The sequence below is a fragment of the Eurosta solidaginis genome, chromosome 3 (assembly GCF_040869045.1).
Source record: "Eurosta solidaginis isolate ZX-2024a chromosome 3, ASM4086904v1, whole genome shotgun sequence".
In the NCBI taxonomy this organism is placed as follows: domain Eukaryota; kingdom Metazoa; phylum Arthropoda; class Insecta; order Diptera; family Tephritidae; genus Eurosta; species Eurosta solidaginis.
Window position 1 is genome coordinate 198,283,444 of NC_090321.1, and position 18,360 is coordinate 198,301,803.

The following is an 18,360-nucleotide window of genomic DNA, read 5'->3' on the forward strand; positions in this document are numbered from 1 at the left end:
GCACAAAGACAAAGTTTCCATCGCCTTTGGCGATAAGGTGCTGTCGGATGCGGAAAAATGCGCGAGCGCTTTCTGCCGACAATATATAATGCATCCTACGGTCGACAAAGATAGACGGAGAGCCAATAGACACGCACATAAACACAATTTCAGCGCGTCACCAATCACCATCACCGCTAGAGAGGTTGAGGACGCCATTGGTCGCGCTAAACCATCCAAAGCAGTGGGCCCAGACGGCATAGCCATGCCGATGCTTAAAAACCTAGGGGAAGAGGGTTTCAAATATTTAGCGCATGTCTTCAACCTGTCTCTCTCCACCTTTGCCATACCCGAGAAATGGAAAATGGCCAAGGTGGTCCCGCTACTAAAGCCTGGGAAACCAGCTAACGTAGGTGAGTCATATCGTCCGATATCTCTCCTATCGCCAGTGGCAAAGACGCTTGAAGCCATTTTGCTCCCTTATTTCCAAGCACATTTGCAGCTAGCCCCTCATCAGCATGGCTTCAGAAAACTTTATAGCACTACCTCCGCGCTAAATGTCATTAGCACCCAGATAAATTGCGGTTTGAATCAATACCCCCACCATAGAACAGTACTCGTAGCGCTATACCTATCAAAAGCCTTTGATACGGTCAACCATGGCTCATTACTGCAAGACCTGGAAGGGTCTACCCTTCCCCCATGTCTTAAAAGGTGGACCGCAAATTATCTGGGTGGTCGGCAGGCATCGGTGCAATTCAGAAACGAAACATCAAAACCAAGGAGAATTAAACAAGGGGTGCCACAGGGTGGTGTCCTATCCCCACTTTTGTTTAATTTCTACATATCTAAGCTACCTTCGCCACCGGAAGGAGTCACAATCGTTTCCTACGCCGATGACTGGACAATCATGGCCACAGGCCCAGGCCCAGAGATCGATGAGCTATGCAATAAAATAAACGGCTATCTCCCTGATCTCTCCAGTTTTTTCGCCTCGCGAAACCTGGCATTGTCACCGACTAAATCTTCCGCGACCTTATTTACAACATGGACGCCCCAAATGTCGACCATATTGAACATCCACGTCGATGGCACTACGCTACCGACTGTCCTACACCCCAAGATCTTGGGTGTGACGTTTGATCAGGATCTACATTTTGGTGCGCACGCAACCGCAATTGTTCCGAGAATTCAGAGCCGTAATAAAATCCTCAAATCCCTTGCTGGCAGTACCTGGGGAAAAGATAAAGAAACGCTCATGACCACATACAAAGCAATTAGCCAGCCGATTACGTGCTACGCGTCACCCATATGGTGGCCAAGCCTAAAAACTACCCACTGGAAGAAACTACAGGCCTGCCAAAATACTGCTCTCAGGATCGCCACGGGCTGTCTTCTTATGTCCCCAGAACACCATCTGCATAATGAGGCGAGAATACTCCCCATCAGGGAGAGAAATGAGATGCTGACCAAACAGTTTCTGTTGAATACCCAGAAACCTGAGCATCCCAACAGACATCTGATTGACGAACCAGCACCGCCTAGTGGCCTAAGGAGTCATCTCCGTAAGCATTTTGAGGAAATACGGCACCTGAGAACCCAGCCGTATGAAGCGAAAAAATACAAGCAGGTCCTTGGTGAACTCCATAGACAGGCGTCGGACCTTTATGTCGGGAATTGCCCGGTGAATCCAGTACTTGAAGAAAAATATCCAGAACTCGCGGAAGAGGAACGCATACTCCCCAGGGAAACGCGTGTCACTCTTGCTCAACTTCGTTCTGGATACTGTAACAGGTTAAACTCTTACCTATCCAGAATCAACCCCGACATACAAAATGTATGCCCCGCTTGCAATGTGTCCCCACATGACACCAACCATCTCTTTAATTGTAATGTGGAACCAACGCCTCTAACACCCCTTTCCTTATGGTCCACCCCTGTTGAAACGGCAAGTTTCCTTGGACTCCCGTTAGAGGATATTGATGACAATTTGTGATCGGTCGCGGCTATTAGGTGGGGCGAGCATTGCTACAACAACAACGACAACAACTGGGTCGATTTATTAACCGATATCGCGCCATCGATTTTTCGATAGGAGTTGGGCTCAGGAAGAAAAAGTTCAACTACGCATACCCGAAAGAATAATTTTCGAGCCTGCGAAATTTCATTTTATTTGTACTTTTTTCGACTTTGATTTTTAAGTTTTTTTCATGACCTACTAAAAAAATTTTCGTATGAGTTAATCGTGGATTGCCCGTATTGCTTTAAATGTATGAAACATTTATTTTAAGCAATTTTTAATTTTATAATTTATTTAATAATTTTGGAAAAAATTAAACAACGTGACATCAGGACGGACAAGGCGACAGCTGTTTCGATTATACCTTGTAAATTTTTTCATTTGATTGTAAACTTTTCATGTATACCCTGTCCGTTGTCGATAACAGTTTTGTTTTCAACGTGTTTAGCGGAAATTTGAAAATTTTTTTAGTAGGTCATGAAAAAAACCTTAAAAATCAAAGTCGAATAAAAGTAAAAAAAAATGAAATTTCGCAGGCTCGAATTAAATTTTATCGGGTATGCGTAGTGGAACTTTTTTCCTGAGCCCAAATCCTATCGAAAAATCGATGGCGCGATATCGGTTAACTTTCGGTCATACAAATCGACCCACCCTAATATACATAGATACACAGGACTCAATGACAAAATTTATAATTAAAAGCTCAAACGTTTTATAAAATTATTAAATCGGAATTCGTTTATAGGTTCTAGAGTTCCTGAAAAGAAGAAAAAAGAGTTCTGTAAAAGACGCCAAATTTTTATATTTCTTCAAAAAGTTCAAAAATTCTAAAAACTAAAAATATTCTTCTGATTAGCTCTGAAATAGTCCTAGAACTCCTGAAAAATTGTACCAAACTTGTACAAAAAAAAAAAAATTGTAATTACGCTCTAGTTGCTTCCAAAGAGGCCGAGCTTCTCTTCCGCTCGGCGGGGCGGGACCTACGTATTTCATGCCGACTCCGAACAATAGTTGCAAGACAGATACATTTTCACTGAGAAGATTTTCATGGCAGAAATACACTTGTGGTGTTTGCCAAACAACTGACGAGGTACGGCCTCGCTTAGAAAATCTGTTTTCTAATTGAAAAAACTTGTTTAAAAAATTTTGATGTTGCTTTGCCCGGGATTTGAACCCTGCACCATCGATGCGAATGCGATCCACTCATTCGATTCACTCACGCTTTTCACATTTCCTTACTACATGAAACCCCGCAAGAATAGTTAAACGACGTATCACAATCTTACTACTGTACAAGAGTTATAAATAATATTTTCCACAAATTTTTTAAAACTAAACTGAGAATTCTACCAGAAACTGCAATACAATACAATTTTACACTAGCGCCCCAGGTTTATTAAAAAATTCTGAGGCGTTTTTCAAAATAAATAACTAAAACAAAAAAATTGTTGTGTGCACTTCTCAATTACTTCCAAAAAGGCGTTAAAGAAGTTCTTCAAAATCAAGCCGAATTTTTATTGTTCATCAAAAGATCGAAAAGTTAAATCTATAAATAATAGACAGGCGTGATAACCTCCGGCGAGATTTTAGGCTGAGCTTCTCTTCTAATTTGCGTTGTGCTCCTTTTAATTTTTCTTACAAATTGGTGGGACGGGATCTTCATGTTTTATGCTGACTTAGAACGCTGAGAAGCTTTTCAGTGCAGAAACACATACGGGTCCATGTTTTGGGTCTCAAGATCCTAAAGACCTAGGGTTCTAAAATTTATCCTAAATTTTAAGTTAGACCTCGGCTTATGCAGCCGTGAAAGTTGCACTCAGTGGTTTTTGAGTGATGCGAGTACAAACAGACAGACAAAAATTAAAAAAAAACTGGTGATTTAGATTCAGCGGATCCAATAAGGACCTCTCCTATTATTTTTTCTGAAATATCTTCAATGAACAGACATCGACAGACGTCGTGCTTCGCCTACCACACTGAAGATTCTAGGTTTAAGCCCTTGGCAAATCAACATCAAAATTTTAGAAACAAGTTTTTCCAATTAGAAAAAAGTTTTCCTAAGCGAGGTCGCCCCACGGCAGTGATTTGGAGTAGAGTTCCGGAATGGGAAAAAAGCTCTGCGAAAATACACCGAATTTAATCCTCTTTTAAAAGAAAGTGGCTATTCATTCCGACATATTAATTTTATTTTTTTTTCATCCAGAACGAAGTGTAATGAAGAAAAATCGCAAAAAAAAAGAAAAGAAAAAAGTTCCGACATTTTTATGAGCCTAATTTCATATATAATATGAGCCTGAATATGAGTCATTTGTGATACGTATTGGCCTCATAAACAGCATATATTGGACTTCGAGAAGACTCCGCTTTGAAGCTTTTCGGAGGTTTTCTTGCGTCCCAGGCAAGAGATACGAGATTATAAAAGTAAGTAATTCTAACGGAGTTTTAGGTTCAATATCTTTTGTACTGCGAAGTAATATTTTGCAGTAACATATTTCGATAAAAAGTTCTGTTCCATCGAAATCTGTATTATAAAATTCACCCCAATTCTTACAATTCCTTTCTAAGTCGTTATTACTTATTCTTGTTTAACAGATTTCCAACGTCTAAGGGAAATCCAAATTTAAAATTAGGTCATTTAGTGGTGTAAATCTTGTACGTATTTCTTGTTGGAAACGATCGAGAACACTTTTCATAACGCGAGAAATTTCACATTCTACAGAAAGACCAACATCTCCAGCCGATCCTCCGGGCATTTTGCGGCGCCTTTTTACACGTTTTACTATATCAATATCCCATTTTTCACAAAAAAACTTCGCTTTTTCTATCGATTCTTCACAGAGAGTGTCTCAAATTTCGGATAGTTCAGTCGCTAATGATTTAAGATCGTGATAAGCTTCTCTAAAATTCATCCCCGGATTTTGTAATCTGATCGGCACACTCCTTAAGATTTCATACCAGAAATGAACTAATGTTATGTAACTAAAATTTATTATATGTTGCAACAGAACTGTAGCTTCGCTTCTGGTGTCACTTGTGGTGTAAGTGTCCTCTGCTAATTATTCTAAGTGTTCTACTACATTCTCTAGCCCGTCGACGATAACGCTAACCGCTTGTATTCTGGCGCTCCATCGTGTTTCAGATTCACGTTTAACAATTTTTGTTAAAGCATGTTTTAATAATTCCCATCGTTGAACGTGAGAAAAAAAGATATATGTGACCCTGTCTATGAAAAAGTGGCTTATGACTAAAAAAAAAACAGCTGTTAAGAGCTGTTTCTCGCAATTTCTTTTTTGATTCATAAGCCACCTTTTCATAGACCGGGTCACATGTGCTTTCAATTATTCCACAACCTGTAAGTGCTCCGGATGTATGCATGCATTCTTATACTCAGTTGAGCAGAACTCACAGAGTATATTAACTTTGATTGGATAACGGTTGGTTGTACAGGTATAAAGGAATCGAGATAGATATAGACTTCCATATATCAAAATCATCAGTATCGAAAAAAAAATTCGATTGAGCCATGTCCGTCCGTCCATTAACACGATAACTTGAGTAAATTTTGAGGTATCTTGATGAAATTTGGTATGTAGGTTCCTGGGCACTCATCTCAGATCGCTATTTGAAATGAACGATATCGGACTATAACCACGCCCACTTTTTCGATATTGAAAATTTCGAAAAATCGAAAAAGTGCGATAATTCATTACCAAATACGGATAAAGCGATGAAACTTGGTAGGTGAGTTGAACTTTTGACGCAGAATAGAAAAGTAGTAAAATTTTGGACAATAGGCGTGGCACCGCTCACTTTTAAAAGAAGGTAATTTAGAAGTTTTGCAAGCTGTAATTTGGCAGTCGTTGAAGATATCATGATGAAATTTGGCAGGAACGTTACTCTTATTACTGTATGTATGCTTAATAAAAATTAGCAAAATCGGAGAACGACCACGCCCACTTTTAAAAAAAATTTGTTTAAAGTCAAATTTGAAAAGAAAAGTTAATATCTTTACAGTATATATGTAAATTATGTCAACATTCAACTCCAGTAATGATATGGTGCAAAAAATACAAAAATAAAAGAAATTTTCATAATGGGCGTGGCTCCGCCCTTTTTCATTTAAATTGTCTAGGATACTTTTAATGCCATGTGTCGAACAAACCATTACCAATCCTTGTGAAATTTGGTAGAGGCTTAGATTCTAGGACGATAACTGTTTTCTGTGAAAAAGGGCGAAATAGGTTGAAGCCACGCCCAGTTTTTATACACAGTCGACCGTCTGTCCTACCGCTCGGCCGTTAACACGATAACTTGGGCAAAAATCGACATATCTTTACTGAACTCAGTTCACGTACTTATCTGAACTCACTTTATATTGGTGTAAAAAATGGCCGAAATCCGACTATGACCACGCCCACTTTTTCGACATCGAAAATTACTAAAAACGAAAAAAATGCCATAATAAGATACCAAATACGAAAAAAGGGATGAAACATGGTAATTGGATTGGTCTATTGACGCAAAATATAATTTTAGAAAAAAACTGTAAAATGGGTGTGACACCTACCATATTAAGTAGAAGAAAATGAAAAAGTTTTGCAGGACGAAATCAAAAGCCCTTGGAATCTTGGAAAGATAACTGTTCGTGGTATTACATATATAAATAAATTAGCGGTACCCGACAGATGATGTTCTGGGTCACTCTGGTCCAAATTTTGGTCGATATCTCGAAAGCGCCATCACATATACAACTACCACCACTCCCTTTTAAAACCCTCATTAATACCTTTAATTTGATACCCATATCGACAAACACATTATAGAGTCACCCCTGGTCCACCTTTATGGCGATATCTCGAAAAGGAGTCGACGTATAGAACTAAGGCCCACTCCCCTTTAAAATACTTATTAACACCTTTCATTTGATACCCATATCGTACAAACAAATTCTAGATTCAGCCCTGGTCCACCTTTATGTCGATATCTCGAAAAGGCGTCCACCCATAGCACTAAGGCCCACTTCGTTTTAAAATACTCATCAACACCTTTCGTTTGATATCCATATTGTACAAACGCATTCTAGAGTCACCCCTGGTCCACGTTTATGGCGATATCTCGAAAAGGCGTCCACTTATAGATTTAAGGCCCACTCCCTTTTAAAATACTCATTAACACATTTTATTTGATACCCATATCGTACAAAAACATTCTAGAGTCACCCCTGGTCCACCTTTATGGCAATATCTCGAAAAGGCGCCCACCTATTATAGAACTAAGGCCCACTCCCTTTTAAAATACTCATTAACACTTTTCATTTCATATCCATATTGTACAAACGCATTCTAGAGTCTCCCCTGGTCCACGTTTATGTTGATATCCCGAAAAGGCGTCCACGAATAGAAATAAGGCCCATTCCCTTTTAAAATACTTATTAACACCTTTCGTTTGATACCCATATTGTACAAAAGCATTCTAGAGTCAACCCTGGACCACCTTTATAACGATATTCCGAAAAGGCGTCCACCTATAGAACTAAGGCCCACTCCCTTTTAAAATACTCATTAACACTTTTCATTTGATACCAATATCGTACAAACAAATTCTAGAGTCACCCCTGGTCCACCTTTATGGCGATATCTCGAAAAGGCGTCCACCTATAGAACTAAGGCCCACGCCCTTTTAAAATACTCATTAACACCTTTCATTTGATACCCATATCGTACAAACAAATTCTAGAGTCACCCCTGGTCCACCTTTATGGCGATATCTCGAAATGGCGTCCACCTATAGAACTAAGAGCCACTCCCTTTTAAAATACTCATTAACACCTTTCATTTGATACCCATATCGTACAAACAATTTCCAGAGTCGCCCCTGGTCCACCTTTATGGCGATATCTCGAAAAGGCGTCCACACGTAGAACTAAGGCCCACTCCCTTTTAAAATACTCATTACCACCTTTCGTTTGATACCCATATCGTACAAACAAATTCTAGAGTCACCCCTGGTCCACCTTTATGGCGATATCTCGAAAAGGCGTCCACCTATAGAACTAAGGCCCACGCCCTTTTAAAATACTCATTAACACCTTTCATTTGATACCCATATCGTACAAACAAATTCTAGAGTCACCCCTGGTCCACCTTTATGGCGATATCTCGAAATGGCGTCCACCTATAGAACTAAGAGCCACTCCCTTTTAAAATACTCATTAACACTTTCATTTGATACCCATGTCGTACAAACAAATTCTAGAGTCAGCCCTGGTCCACCTTTATGGCGATATCCCTAAATGGCGTTCATCTATAGAACTATGGCCCACTCCCTCTTAAAATACTCTTTAATACCTTCCGTTTGATACACATGTCATACAAACACATTCCAGGGTTACCCTAGGTTCATTTTACTACGAAGTGATTTTCCCTTATTTTGTCTCCATAGCTCTCAACTGAGTATGTAATGTTCGGTTACACCCGAACTTAGCCTTCCTTACTTGTTCTGAAATATTTTCAATGAACCGACATCGACAGACGGCGTGCTTCGCCTACTGAAGATCCTGGGTTTAAGCCCTTGGCAAAGCAACATCAAAATTTTAGAAATAAGGTTTTTCAATTAGAAAAAAGTTTTTCTAAGCGAGCTCGCACCTCGGCAGTGATTTGGCAAGCACTCCGAGTGTATTTCTGCCATGAAAAGTTACGCAGTGAAGAGTGCCAATTTTTAGGTAAAATTAAAAAGGAGCACCACGTAAACTGGAAGAGAAGCTCGGCCTAAAATCTCTTCGGAGGTTATCGCGTCTTGCATTTTTTATTGCTTTTTTTTTGTAATTTTAAAAAGTTGTTCTGAGCACCTTGTCTATAGGAGTAGAGCTCCGGAATGGAAAAAAACTCTGCGAAAATACACCAAATTTAATCCTCTTTTAAAAGAAAGTGGCTATTCATTTCGACATATTTATTTATTTTTTTTCATCCAGAACGAAGTGTATTGAAGAAAAATCGCAAAAAAAAAAAGAAAAGAAGAAAGTTCCGAAATTTTTATGAGCCTAATTTCATATATAATATGAGCCTGAACATGAGTCATTTGTGATACGTATTGGCTCCATAAACAGCACATATTGTACTGCGAGAAGACTCCGTTTTGAAGCTTTTCGGAGCCATTATGATTAATGTTTGTTTTTAAATTAATTTTGACATTCGGTTAAGGACATGGAAATTGGGGAAGAATATCCCCAAAAGAAAGGTGGAAGTATGTATGGCATACCTTGGAAGGCGCTTAAAGAGAATAAAATCGGCGTAATAAATATTTTGAAGGAAGTTTAGAAATAACTTGTGCCTTGTGTTTTGAAGTTTTGCTATGTATAGCCCCCTGTCCTAACGGGCTGACAACGAGTTTTGTCTTCTACTGTACGGTAAAAAAGTTATACAGGCCTGTTCTGAATTCCGACTCGTTTTGAAAAGTAAAACTAGGCTGATTCCGAGTCGATTTCTTTTTAGTGTTCTCAATTCCGATTGAAACAAATCGATTCGAAATCGATTTCAGCAGTTTTTATTTATTTAGGTTTTAGATTTAATTAAAATTGTGCAAAAATTTGAACAAAATGTTGGCACCAATGGTTTTCGGAAATGCAGAGGCAAGAAAACGTGCAATTGCGCATAAAAATCGCAAAAATTGATCGATCGAAATTGAGAACACGTCTGTTTCCTTTCGACCAGAATCGCTTTGTTTAGCTTGGAAAATTTTTGATAAAAATTTTCAAATTAATATTTGTTATACTAAATAAACAAATAGTTCAGCAAAAAGTTGTTACAAATCTTCCAATTAAATGAATAATTTAATAAAACTTATTTGTGGGAAAAATAATGTAATTATCTGTGCTTAATAGGCTAATTACTTTCGATTCCGACTGCTCAGAGGCAAAACTTTTCAAATCGACCAAGTCAGGTCGGAATCGATATCACAAGTTTACAAATTCAGGTCAACTTTTGGATCTGAGCAGATAAGAGCGATTCTTAACTATATTTGATATGCTGAATTCGAATCTGCATTCAGTTTTTCAAGATTGATTCTAGTTTCCGAGATCTCGCATGATAGCACCATTGTGCTGTTATAGCAGCTTTTAAATCGTGGCACTGCTTGATAAGTAAGTAAAAATGGCAGAATGTTCATGAAAGTTTGAACATATAACTACGCCGCTCTAAAATAAGTAAATTTATACAGTCCACTAGAATTTAAGATAATATTGTCATACATACTTACAAAACAAACAGGATAAGGTACCTAAACCTATCACACATACACACATATATGTACACAGATACAGTCCACTTGAGAAAAGATAAGTATAAACAACCCTCATACAAAACAGATGGTTTCTTAATATTCAAGCAATGCCCTTGAACAAACAAACAATAGAATCAATAGAAAAATGTGGGATAGCCGCGCAACTGAACATCATTATGTGAGGAAAGAATGGCAAAGTCGTACTCAATATGAGCCTGGACAGCAAAACGTCTCCGCTGAACCACTTGTAAATCCACAAGACATTTTCCTGCCACCTCTTCACATTAAACTTGGTCTTATAAAGAACTTCGTCAAAGCATTAAACCGTGAAGGACCGGCTTTTCAGTACTTAGCCAAGTTGTTTCCTAAATTGTCATATGCAAAAATCAAAGAAGGAATATTTGTCGGACCTGATATTAGAAAACTAATGGCTGATAAAGAATTTACAAAATGTTTAACGCCCGATGAAGCAGCCGCGTGCGCATCTTTTCAAAATATCGTTCACCACTTTCTTGGTAATCACAAATCCCCTAATTTTGAGGAAATTATTGGCGATATGTTGGAAAATTATCGCAAGATTGGAGCTCGGATGTCTCTAAAGATGCACTTTCTGCATTCCCATCTCGATTTTTTTTCCCGAAAACTTGGGTGATACGAGCGACGAACAGGGAGAGCGGTTACACCAAGATCTAGCCAACATTGAAAGACGATACCAAGGATTTTGGGATGAAGGCATGATGAGCGACTATTGTTGGACTCTAATACGCGAAACAGATACTAAACAATACAAAAGGCAAAGTTCCACCAATCTTCATTTCTGATTTGTTACTTTTAAGTTAATAAAATGAATATTATTTGACAAAAATCTTAAAAAATGAATTTATTGACTATATTAAAAACTAGAATCAATCTTAAAAACCGGAATGCAGATTCGGATTCAGCGTCATAAATTGACTTAAAAACCATTTTTAGTTGCCCAGATCCAAAACCGTGTATACTTGTGTATTCAGAACACCAATCCATTTCGATTCCGAATAAATTGGTCGGAATCGAAATCCAGAACAGGCCCGATAATACTAAACATTATGATTGAAAAAATCTGACAATCGTTGTCAGCGCGTTAGATAAGAGCAGTAGGGTTCCTCATGATTTGTATGAAACCATCATTGGTGTATCTGGTAACATAAATGATGTGAAGAAGCCTACCTACGGTAAGATCAGAAAAAAATAATAATGTTCATTCATGATTAAAATTTTTTTTCCCCCAAATAGAAAATTTTTCGTAATAAAATATAAATATTTGCTAAAATTTTTCTTTGTTAAATGAACCTTACAAGCCTATGGCTCCTAATTTTCCTAATATTGAAGCCACCAAAGATTCCTATATGATCATATTTCTAGCGCTGAGGAATTTACATATTTCGGACTATGAGCGCTCCAAAAATGTTTGAGGGGTACGCACTGTAAGTTTGAAAAGAATAATCAATTAAAACAATAAGTCAACTCTTTATTTTCGCTTTCTTAACTTGGTTTTCTTTAAGCAATTTATGCAATTCTGGGTTTTTATTTTAATTAAGGCAAACAATGAGGCCTACACAAGCTGGGCTTCACAAGTATTTGAGACAAATTTCAATGTCAAACGATAATATGTAAACGCTTTTGAAATCAATCGCTTTTCTTTTGTCGCCAGATTGCATATCAACATTTTGCGGCTATAAAATCTTAAATATGTATGCACATGTTTATGTATGTATGTAGGTCATGCTTTATAATTGACACAGTCGCCACTTTTGGTTAGCGGATCGATTATGGCGCGTTTGCGGTCTATTTAAAAAAATGTTTGTTTGTTTAATGGTGTGTTCAATTTATATTTATTATTACGAACTCATGAGCTTAACACCGGCTTATAATAATTGAATATTCAGTTCCTTTCAGTTCCTCTTAAAAAAACATAATAATTGATAGAGACAAAATGTCTCAATTGTGTTGTTAGTGTAGAATTGAGATAAACTGAATTAAGCAAGGAAACAAATACAAGCAGGATAGCCTAGTGGTTAAGACAACTGCAGTTTCACCGTGTGATTCGCGGTTCGAATCTCGGTGAAACCTTTGATAACATTACGAAATTGCCTGATGATGATTACGTGGCGGTTTTCGAAATGGTACCATCGCAATATGCCAGTTTTCTGTTTCTTTCTTTTCAGTTTCTCTAAGAAAAACATAATATTTGAATATTCAATTATTATACGCCGGTGTTAAGTCGGTAATAAGTATAAATTGAACACAGCATTAAACAAACAAAACAAGATTTTGTTGCTATGGTATGGTATAATCTAATGTTGGCCGATCCCGTGATTTTTGAGAAACAATATCATCTGTGATTGTGACCTCTCATTCACAGCGGCTCTAAACCGTGACTGTGAATAAAAAAAAAACAAATACCGCGCCAACAGGAATCAGTTTTGGCGATTCTATACGACAGCATGACACTGCTAATACGCGTGCAAAAATATCTAGAGAGGTGTCAAAAGACGCGTATTGACCTCGACAACAAAAATCCAAAGGCGGAAAATAAAAATGTTGGGTATGTCGAGAGATATTTGCGAAAGAAATTGAAAATTTTCATGTGGTTGTTGTAATTTTGAAGATTTTGTGATACACACAAAAAAAAATTGTGAACATAAGTGTTTTGCACGGATATAGTTTTGGTCTCCAAACCGGTTTCGGAGCACTCCGGGGCAGGCGCGGATCTACGGGGGGGAGGGGGCTTAGGAGGACCCCCAAAGTCGAGGAATTTTATTTTTCAAATACTTTAAAGAACAAAAATTAAATATCCAAAGAAAACAAATAATCAAATCTTCAATACTTAAGTTTGGCATTTCACGATGCACGGCAATTTATACATGAATACCGCTTTTACAAAAATAAAACAAAATTTATGAAACTTTTTGATACGTAATTTTCTTTCGTATAATATTTGATCCGTAATCTTATGTTACCATTCGGTTCCTGGTTATTTAAGGCGTCGAGGAGGTTTTAGTTAGATTTAAACACAAACTTCTGTATAACAGAATTGCCGAAGCGGGGTGGAATGGAGTATTCTATCATCCACTTTGAATTTTGGTAGTAAAAGAGCTGCTGATGGGCCTTCAAGGCAATGACTGCCTCTCTCTAAGGGTCGTGCTCTGGCTTAACGAAATTGTAGTCAAGCTGATAGTAGATATATAGTAGATATGGGATGCTGAACACTGCCGGCATTACAAAACTGTTAATGCCTTCAAACGTTTCGTCGTAAAAAGTTTTGACTTTGAAAACTAAAACGCCACAGAATTTGTTTCTGTGAGGTTTTCAACTTCCATCAGTAGACAAGGCTAGAAGTCGTGCCAACACACGGGTACATAAAGACAAACACAAGGTACCTTGTTCCAGAACAGTGGAAAATGGCAAAGATAATTAAGCTACTAAAGCCTAGACAACCAGGTAGTGAATGTGAGTCATATCGACCGATATCACTGCTTTCGCCCCTAGCGAGGATGTGGGAAATCGTCCTGCCCCCTCCGAAGAGAATTTAAGCCGAGCTTCTCATCCGGGACGGGTTCTACATACATATATGTTTTACGCTGACTCCGAACGACATCTGCAACGCAGATGAGTTTTCACTGAGAACTTTTCATGAGAGAAATACACTCGGAGTGTATGCCAAATCATTTGTTTCTAAATGTTTGATATTGTTTTGCCCGAATTGAATACAGGATCTTCGGTGTGGTAGGTGGAGCACGCTACTACCACACCACGGCGGCCGCAAATTAGTTTCTAAAATAAATAGCTATCTCCCCAGTATTTCTGGTTTCTTCACCAAGCGTGGCCTATCGCCGACCAAATCAACGGGTACTCTGTTTACGATGTGGAACGAGCAGATGACGAAGATATTGTACGTTCACGTCGTTGACATTACGCTACCGACTGTGAGTCGCCCAAAGATCTTAGGGCTAACGTTCGATAATACTTTTACATTCGAGACATTTGCCTTTTAAATTGGATCTAAACTACAAAGTCGCAACAAAATTCCCCAAGACGCTTGCCGGCAGTACTTTGGGGGAAAAGATAAAGAAAGGCTGCATCGAAATATCTCCGTAGGCACTATTATGAGATTCGGCACCTGCCGATCAAGATAAGTATAAGAAGACCCCATGCCTAAACTGGCCTTTTTTCGCCTCGCGAAACCTGGAATTATCACCGACTAAATCCTCCGCGACCTTGTTTACAACATGGACGTCCCACATGTCGACCATTTTGAACATCCACGTCGAGAGTCGTAATAAAATCCTCAAATCACTTGCTGGGGAAAAGACAAAGAAACGCTCATTACCACTTACAAAGCAATTGGCCAGCCGATTGCATGCTACGGGTCCCCTATATGGTCTCCAAGCCTAAAAACTTCTCATTGGAAGAAGCTACAGGCCTGCCAAAATACTGCTCTCAGAACCGCCACGGGCTGTCTTCTTATGTTCCCAGAACACCATCTACATAATAAGGCGAGAATACTCCCCATCAGGGAGAGAAATGAGATGATAACCAAACAGTTAGTGTTGAATACCCTGAAACCTGGGCATCCCAACAGTCATCTGATTGATGAACCAACACCGCTCAGGGGCTTAACGAGTCATCTACGTAAGCATTATGAGGAAATACGGCACCTGAGAACTCAGCCGTATGAAGCCAAAAAACACAGCAGGTACTTAGTGAATTCCACAAACAGGCATCGGACCTTTATGCCAGGAATTTCCCGGTGAATCCAATACTCAAAGAACAATACCCAAAACTTGCGCAAGGCGAACGCACACTCCCCAGGAAAACGCGAGTCACTCTAGCTTAACTTCGATCTGGATGCTGTAACAGGTTAAACTCTTACCTATCCAGAATCAACCCCGACATACAAAATGTATGCCCTGCTTGCAATGTGTCCCCACATGACACCAACCATCTCTTTAATTATAATGTGGAACCAACGCCTCTAACCCTCCTCTCACTATGGTCCACCTCTCTTGCTGTTTCAAGTTCCTTAGACTCCCGTTAGAGGATATTGATGACGATTTGTGATCGGTCGCACCTATTGGATGGGGCGAAGCACTGCTACAACGACAACTACAACAACAACAGAACCGGCAAAATCCTTCAGTACACACTATCCATCCCTTACAGAAGAAGAAAGCAGACTTCCAAGGAAGACATGAGTCAATCTGGCCCAACTTCATTCTAGAAACTGTAAAAGGCCCAAACACTTACTTATCCAGAATCAACATAAGAAATGTTTATCCTGCATGCGATGTGCTCCATTTGACCATCTTTCGAATTGTAATGTGGAACCTACGCCTCTAACAGCAACATCCCTATAATCCAACTCAGTTAAAACTAGTTTCCTTGGACAGCCATCAGAGGACTTTGATGCCATTTTGTGAGTAGTCGCACGTATTGACAACAGAACAATAACAGCTTCCGCTTTAAAGCAGAGGCATTGGTGCCGTTTGTCGTATCCCTAACGTAACCCTATACGACACATTGTGATCGATTAATGGTGCATTAACCTAAAAATCGTGAAAATTTCATAAATATGAAGAAAACGCAAAAAATTACAAACATATTCCACAAAAAATAAGTCTCTTAGTCATAACGTATCCAAAACAATGAATAAAATCTACAAAAAGTTATTAAATTCACCAACACAAATATTTTTAGGTTATGGATATGGCGAAAAACCAACTGGTTGGCTACGATACTGTTCGACATTAGCGTTACGATATGGCACCAATAATCGATTACATTGATTCCCATAAGGTTGGTCGAATCAGCTGTTATTTATAAGGTTACCGATAACGCACCAATGTCTGCTGCTTTAAAGAAAATCTGAAAAGAAAAAATATCGCCTGAAATTAACACACTCTAATGCACATTCACTGCATTTCGTGATTTTGCATCCAATGTTATCAGTAGCACATAAAAAAATGGTGAAAAGGTTTCGATTAAATGTGACATTGAATGCTAGACACTAATTATTGATGGCACAGACGAAGCATTCCGCACACAACACAACACCAATTCGATTTAAATTAAACACACACACGCAGAAAAATGTGCATATGTATGTATAATAAGTATTGCATATTTCTCTTTTTTTGGCGCAAACACACATTTAAACAAACAAAACATTTTCACAAAATCTCAATTTCAAACCCAGCTATTTATGCAAATATTATTTAAATTTAATTCTTCGCCTCAACATACCTCACTACTGCCACTATTTTGGTTTGTTTTATGCTTGTTTTTATTTTTAATATGAACATTCCCCATTTTTAAACTTGGAATTGCGTTTAGCACACTTGCAAGACCGACGTCCGCAACAGTTTCTGGCACCGGTACGTTGTGCGATTGCTTTTCATGATCACGCTTGGCATCGGGAATTGTATTTCGCTGACAAGTCGGATCGGCGCTGAGCGCCAACGTCGATCCCTGTTTGCCATCGCTCTCGCTTTCATTATTACTAAAACTATTATTGTCAATATCATAATCATTTCTGTCGTCTTCGTCGGATTCTGTTGCTGCGCTAGATTCTTCTTCTCCGTCATCATCGTCAACGACGTCATTTGTCTTAACAGCAATGCCGTGTTCAGTCGTTAGTTTTATGTAAAAATCGATCATCCAACGTACGAACTGCGAATTTAACATTATTTGCAGGAGTGTATTTAGCTTACTTTGAAAGTCGGCACAAAATCGTCGAAACGCGTCCATTCTAACTTTAATATATTCACTATACATATGTATATGTATTTTATAGCATTAATATTTAAATATTTTATTTGCAATTTGGTTTCTGCGTATTTTTGTTCGTTCTGATTCGGTGTTTATATGCTTACTAACTAACTTGACAAGATCTTGAATTTGAGCTGCTTAATTTTATGGGAAAGAATGAAGATATTTACATATATACATTATTTTGGAAATGCATATATATTAGGGTGGTCCTTAAAGAACGATTTATCCCATCCTACCCCATTCAAAGGTAACACCAGCTGCGTTCCATTGAGCTATACAGCTCTAGATCACGATAAATTCTCAATGGAACGATCTAGATCATGCAGGGGCGGAAACTGTTATTCCTTTTATAATATAATTTCTTGCAAAACTATTAATTTTGGACTTTTAATATATTTGGATCAAGATAAAAATTATTTTCGGATTTTTATTACCTGAGTCCGATAGAACTAGTTAAACTCGGACTTTTAAAAATAAAAGTTTGGAAATAAAAGTTAAATTCCGACTTTTATTTTTCAAGGCCAAAATAAAAGTCCGGCTTGATAACAAAGAAACGGCTTACCCGAAATAAAAATTGTTATCAAGCCGGACTTTTATCTTGGCCTTAAAAAATAAAAGTCCGGATTTAACTTTTATTTCCGGACTTTTATTTTTAAAAGTCCGAGTTTAACTAGTTCTATCGCACTCAAAAAATAAAAATACAGATTTTACTTTTATATGTGGACTTTTATGGAAAAAGTTCGAAAAATAAAAAGGATACATGATTCGACATGATATTGCTATAGGGATACCTGGGAACTCCAACATTTTCACCTAGGACAATTTTTTGACCAGGACTTTTTCGACTACGAAAAAAAAAATTATTTTCCGTCCCTGGGATCATGTGTATACATAAAAGGGTAACTGTTATTTACAAGCTTTTTTTCACGTATTGCCTCTTAAATATTAGTTTAAAATTCAAAACAATTTATCAAAGTAATATCAGTAAGAGCAAATACGCAACACCTAAAACCGTAGTTTAATTTTTCAATACTGAATAGCAAATCAAACAAAATACAAAATTTTTTAATTAAAAAAGTTATTCACGATCCGTAGCTTTCATTTGCAAGAGCAACGTTTCCAACATCAAATACACAAAACTCTGAACTCCCTTGGTATTATTAGTTCTTTAAGCCATGCCACAAATGCAATATGTTTTCTATATAAAACAAGTAAGAACGGGACTGTCTTCGGCTGTGCCGAAGACTTCATACCTTTCGTGAATGAGGCTGGAC

The 18,360-nt window shown here is 38.1% G+C and overlaps 1 protein-coding gene across 2 annotated transcripts in view; it reads right to left on the bottom strand.

The window, feature by feature from the left end:
* LOC137244868 (glycogen debranching enzyme) overlaps positions 1–17,185 on the bottom strand; it is a 41,247-nt gene extending 24,062 nt beyond the window's left edge. For both annotated transcript variants that reach the window (XR_010951216.1, XM_067774529.1), the window contains exon 1: positions 16,559–17,185. Coding sequence is in view for 1 of the 2 variants with exons in the window: in XM_067774529.1 (XP_067630630.1) it covers positions 16,559–17,089 (531 nt within the window). In the remaining variant the exon portion in view is untranslated. The remainder of the gene's footprint in view (positions 1–16,558) is intronic.
* Positions 17,186–18,360: the final 1,175 nt, after the last annotated feature.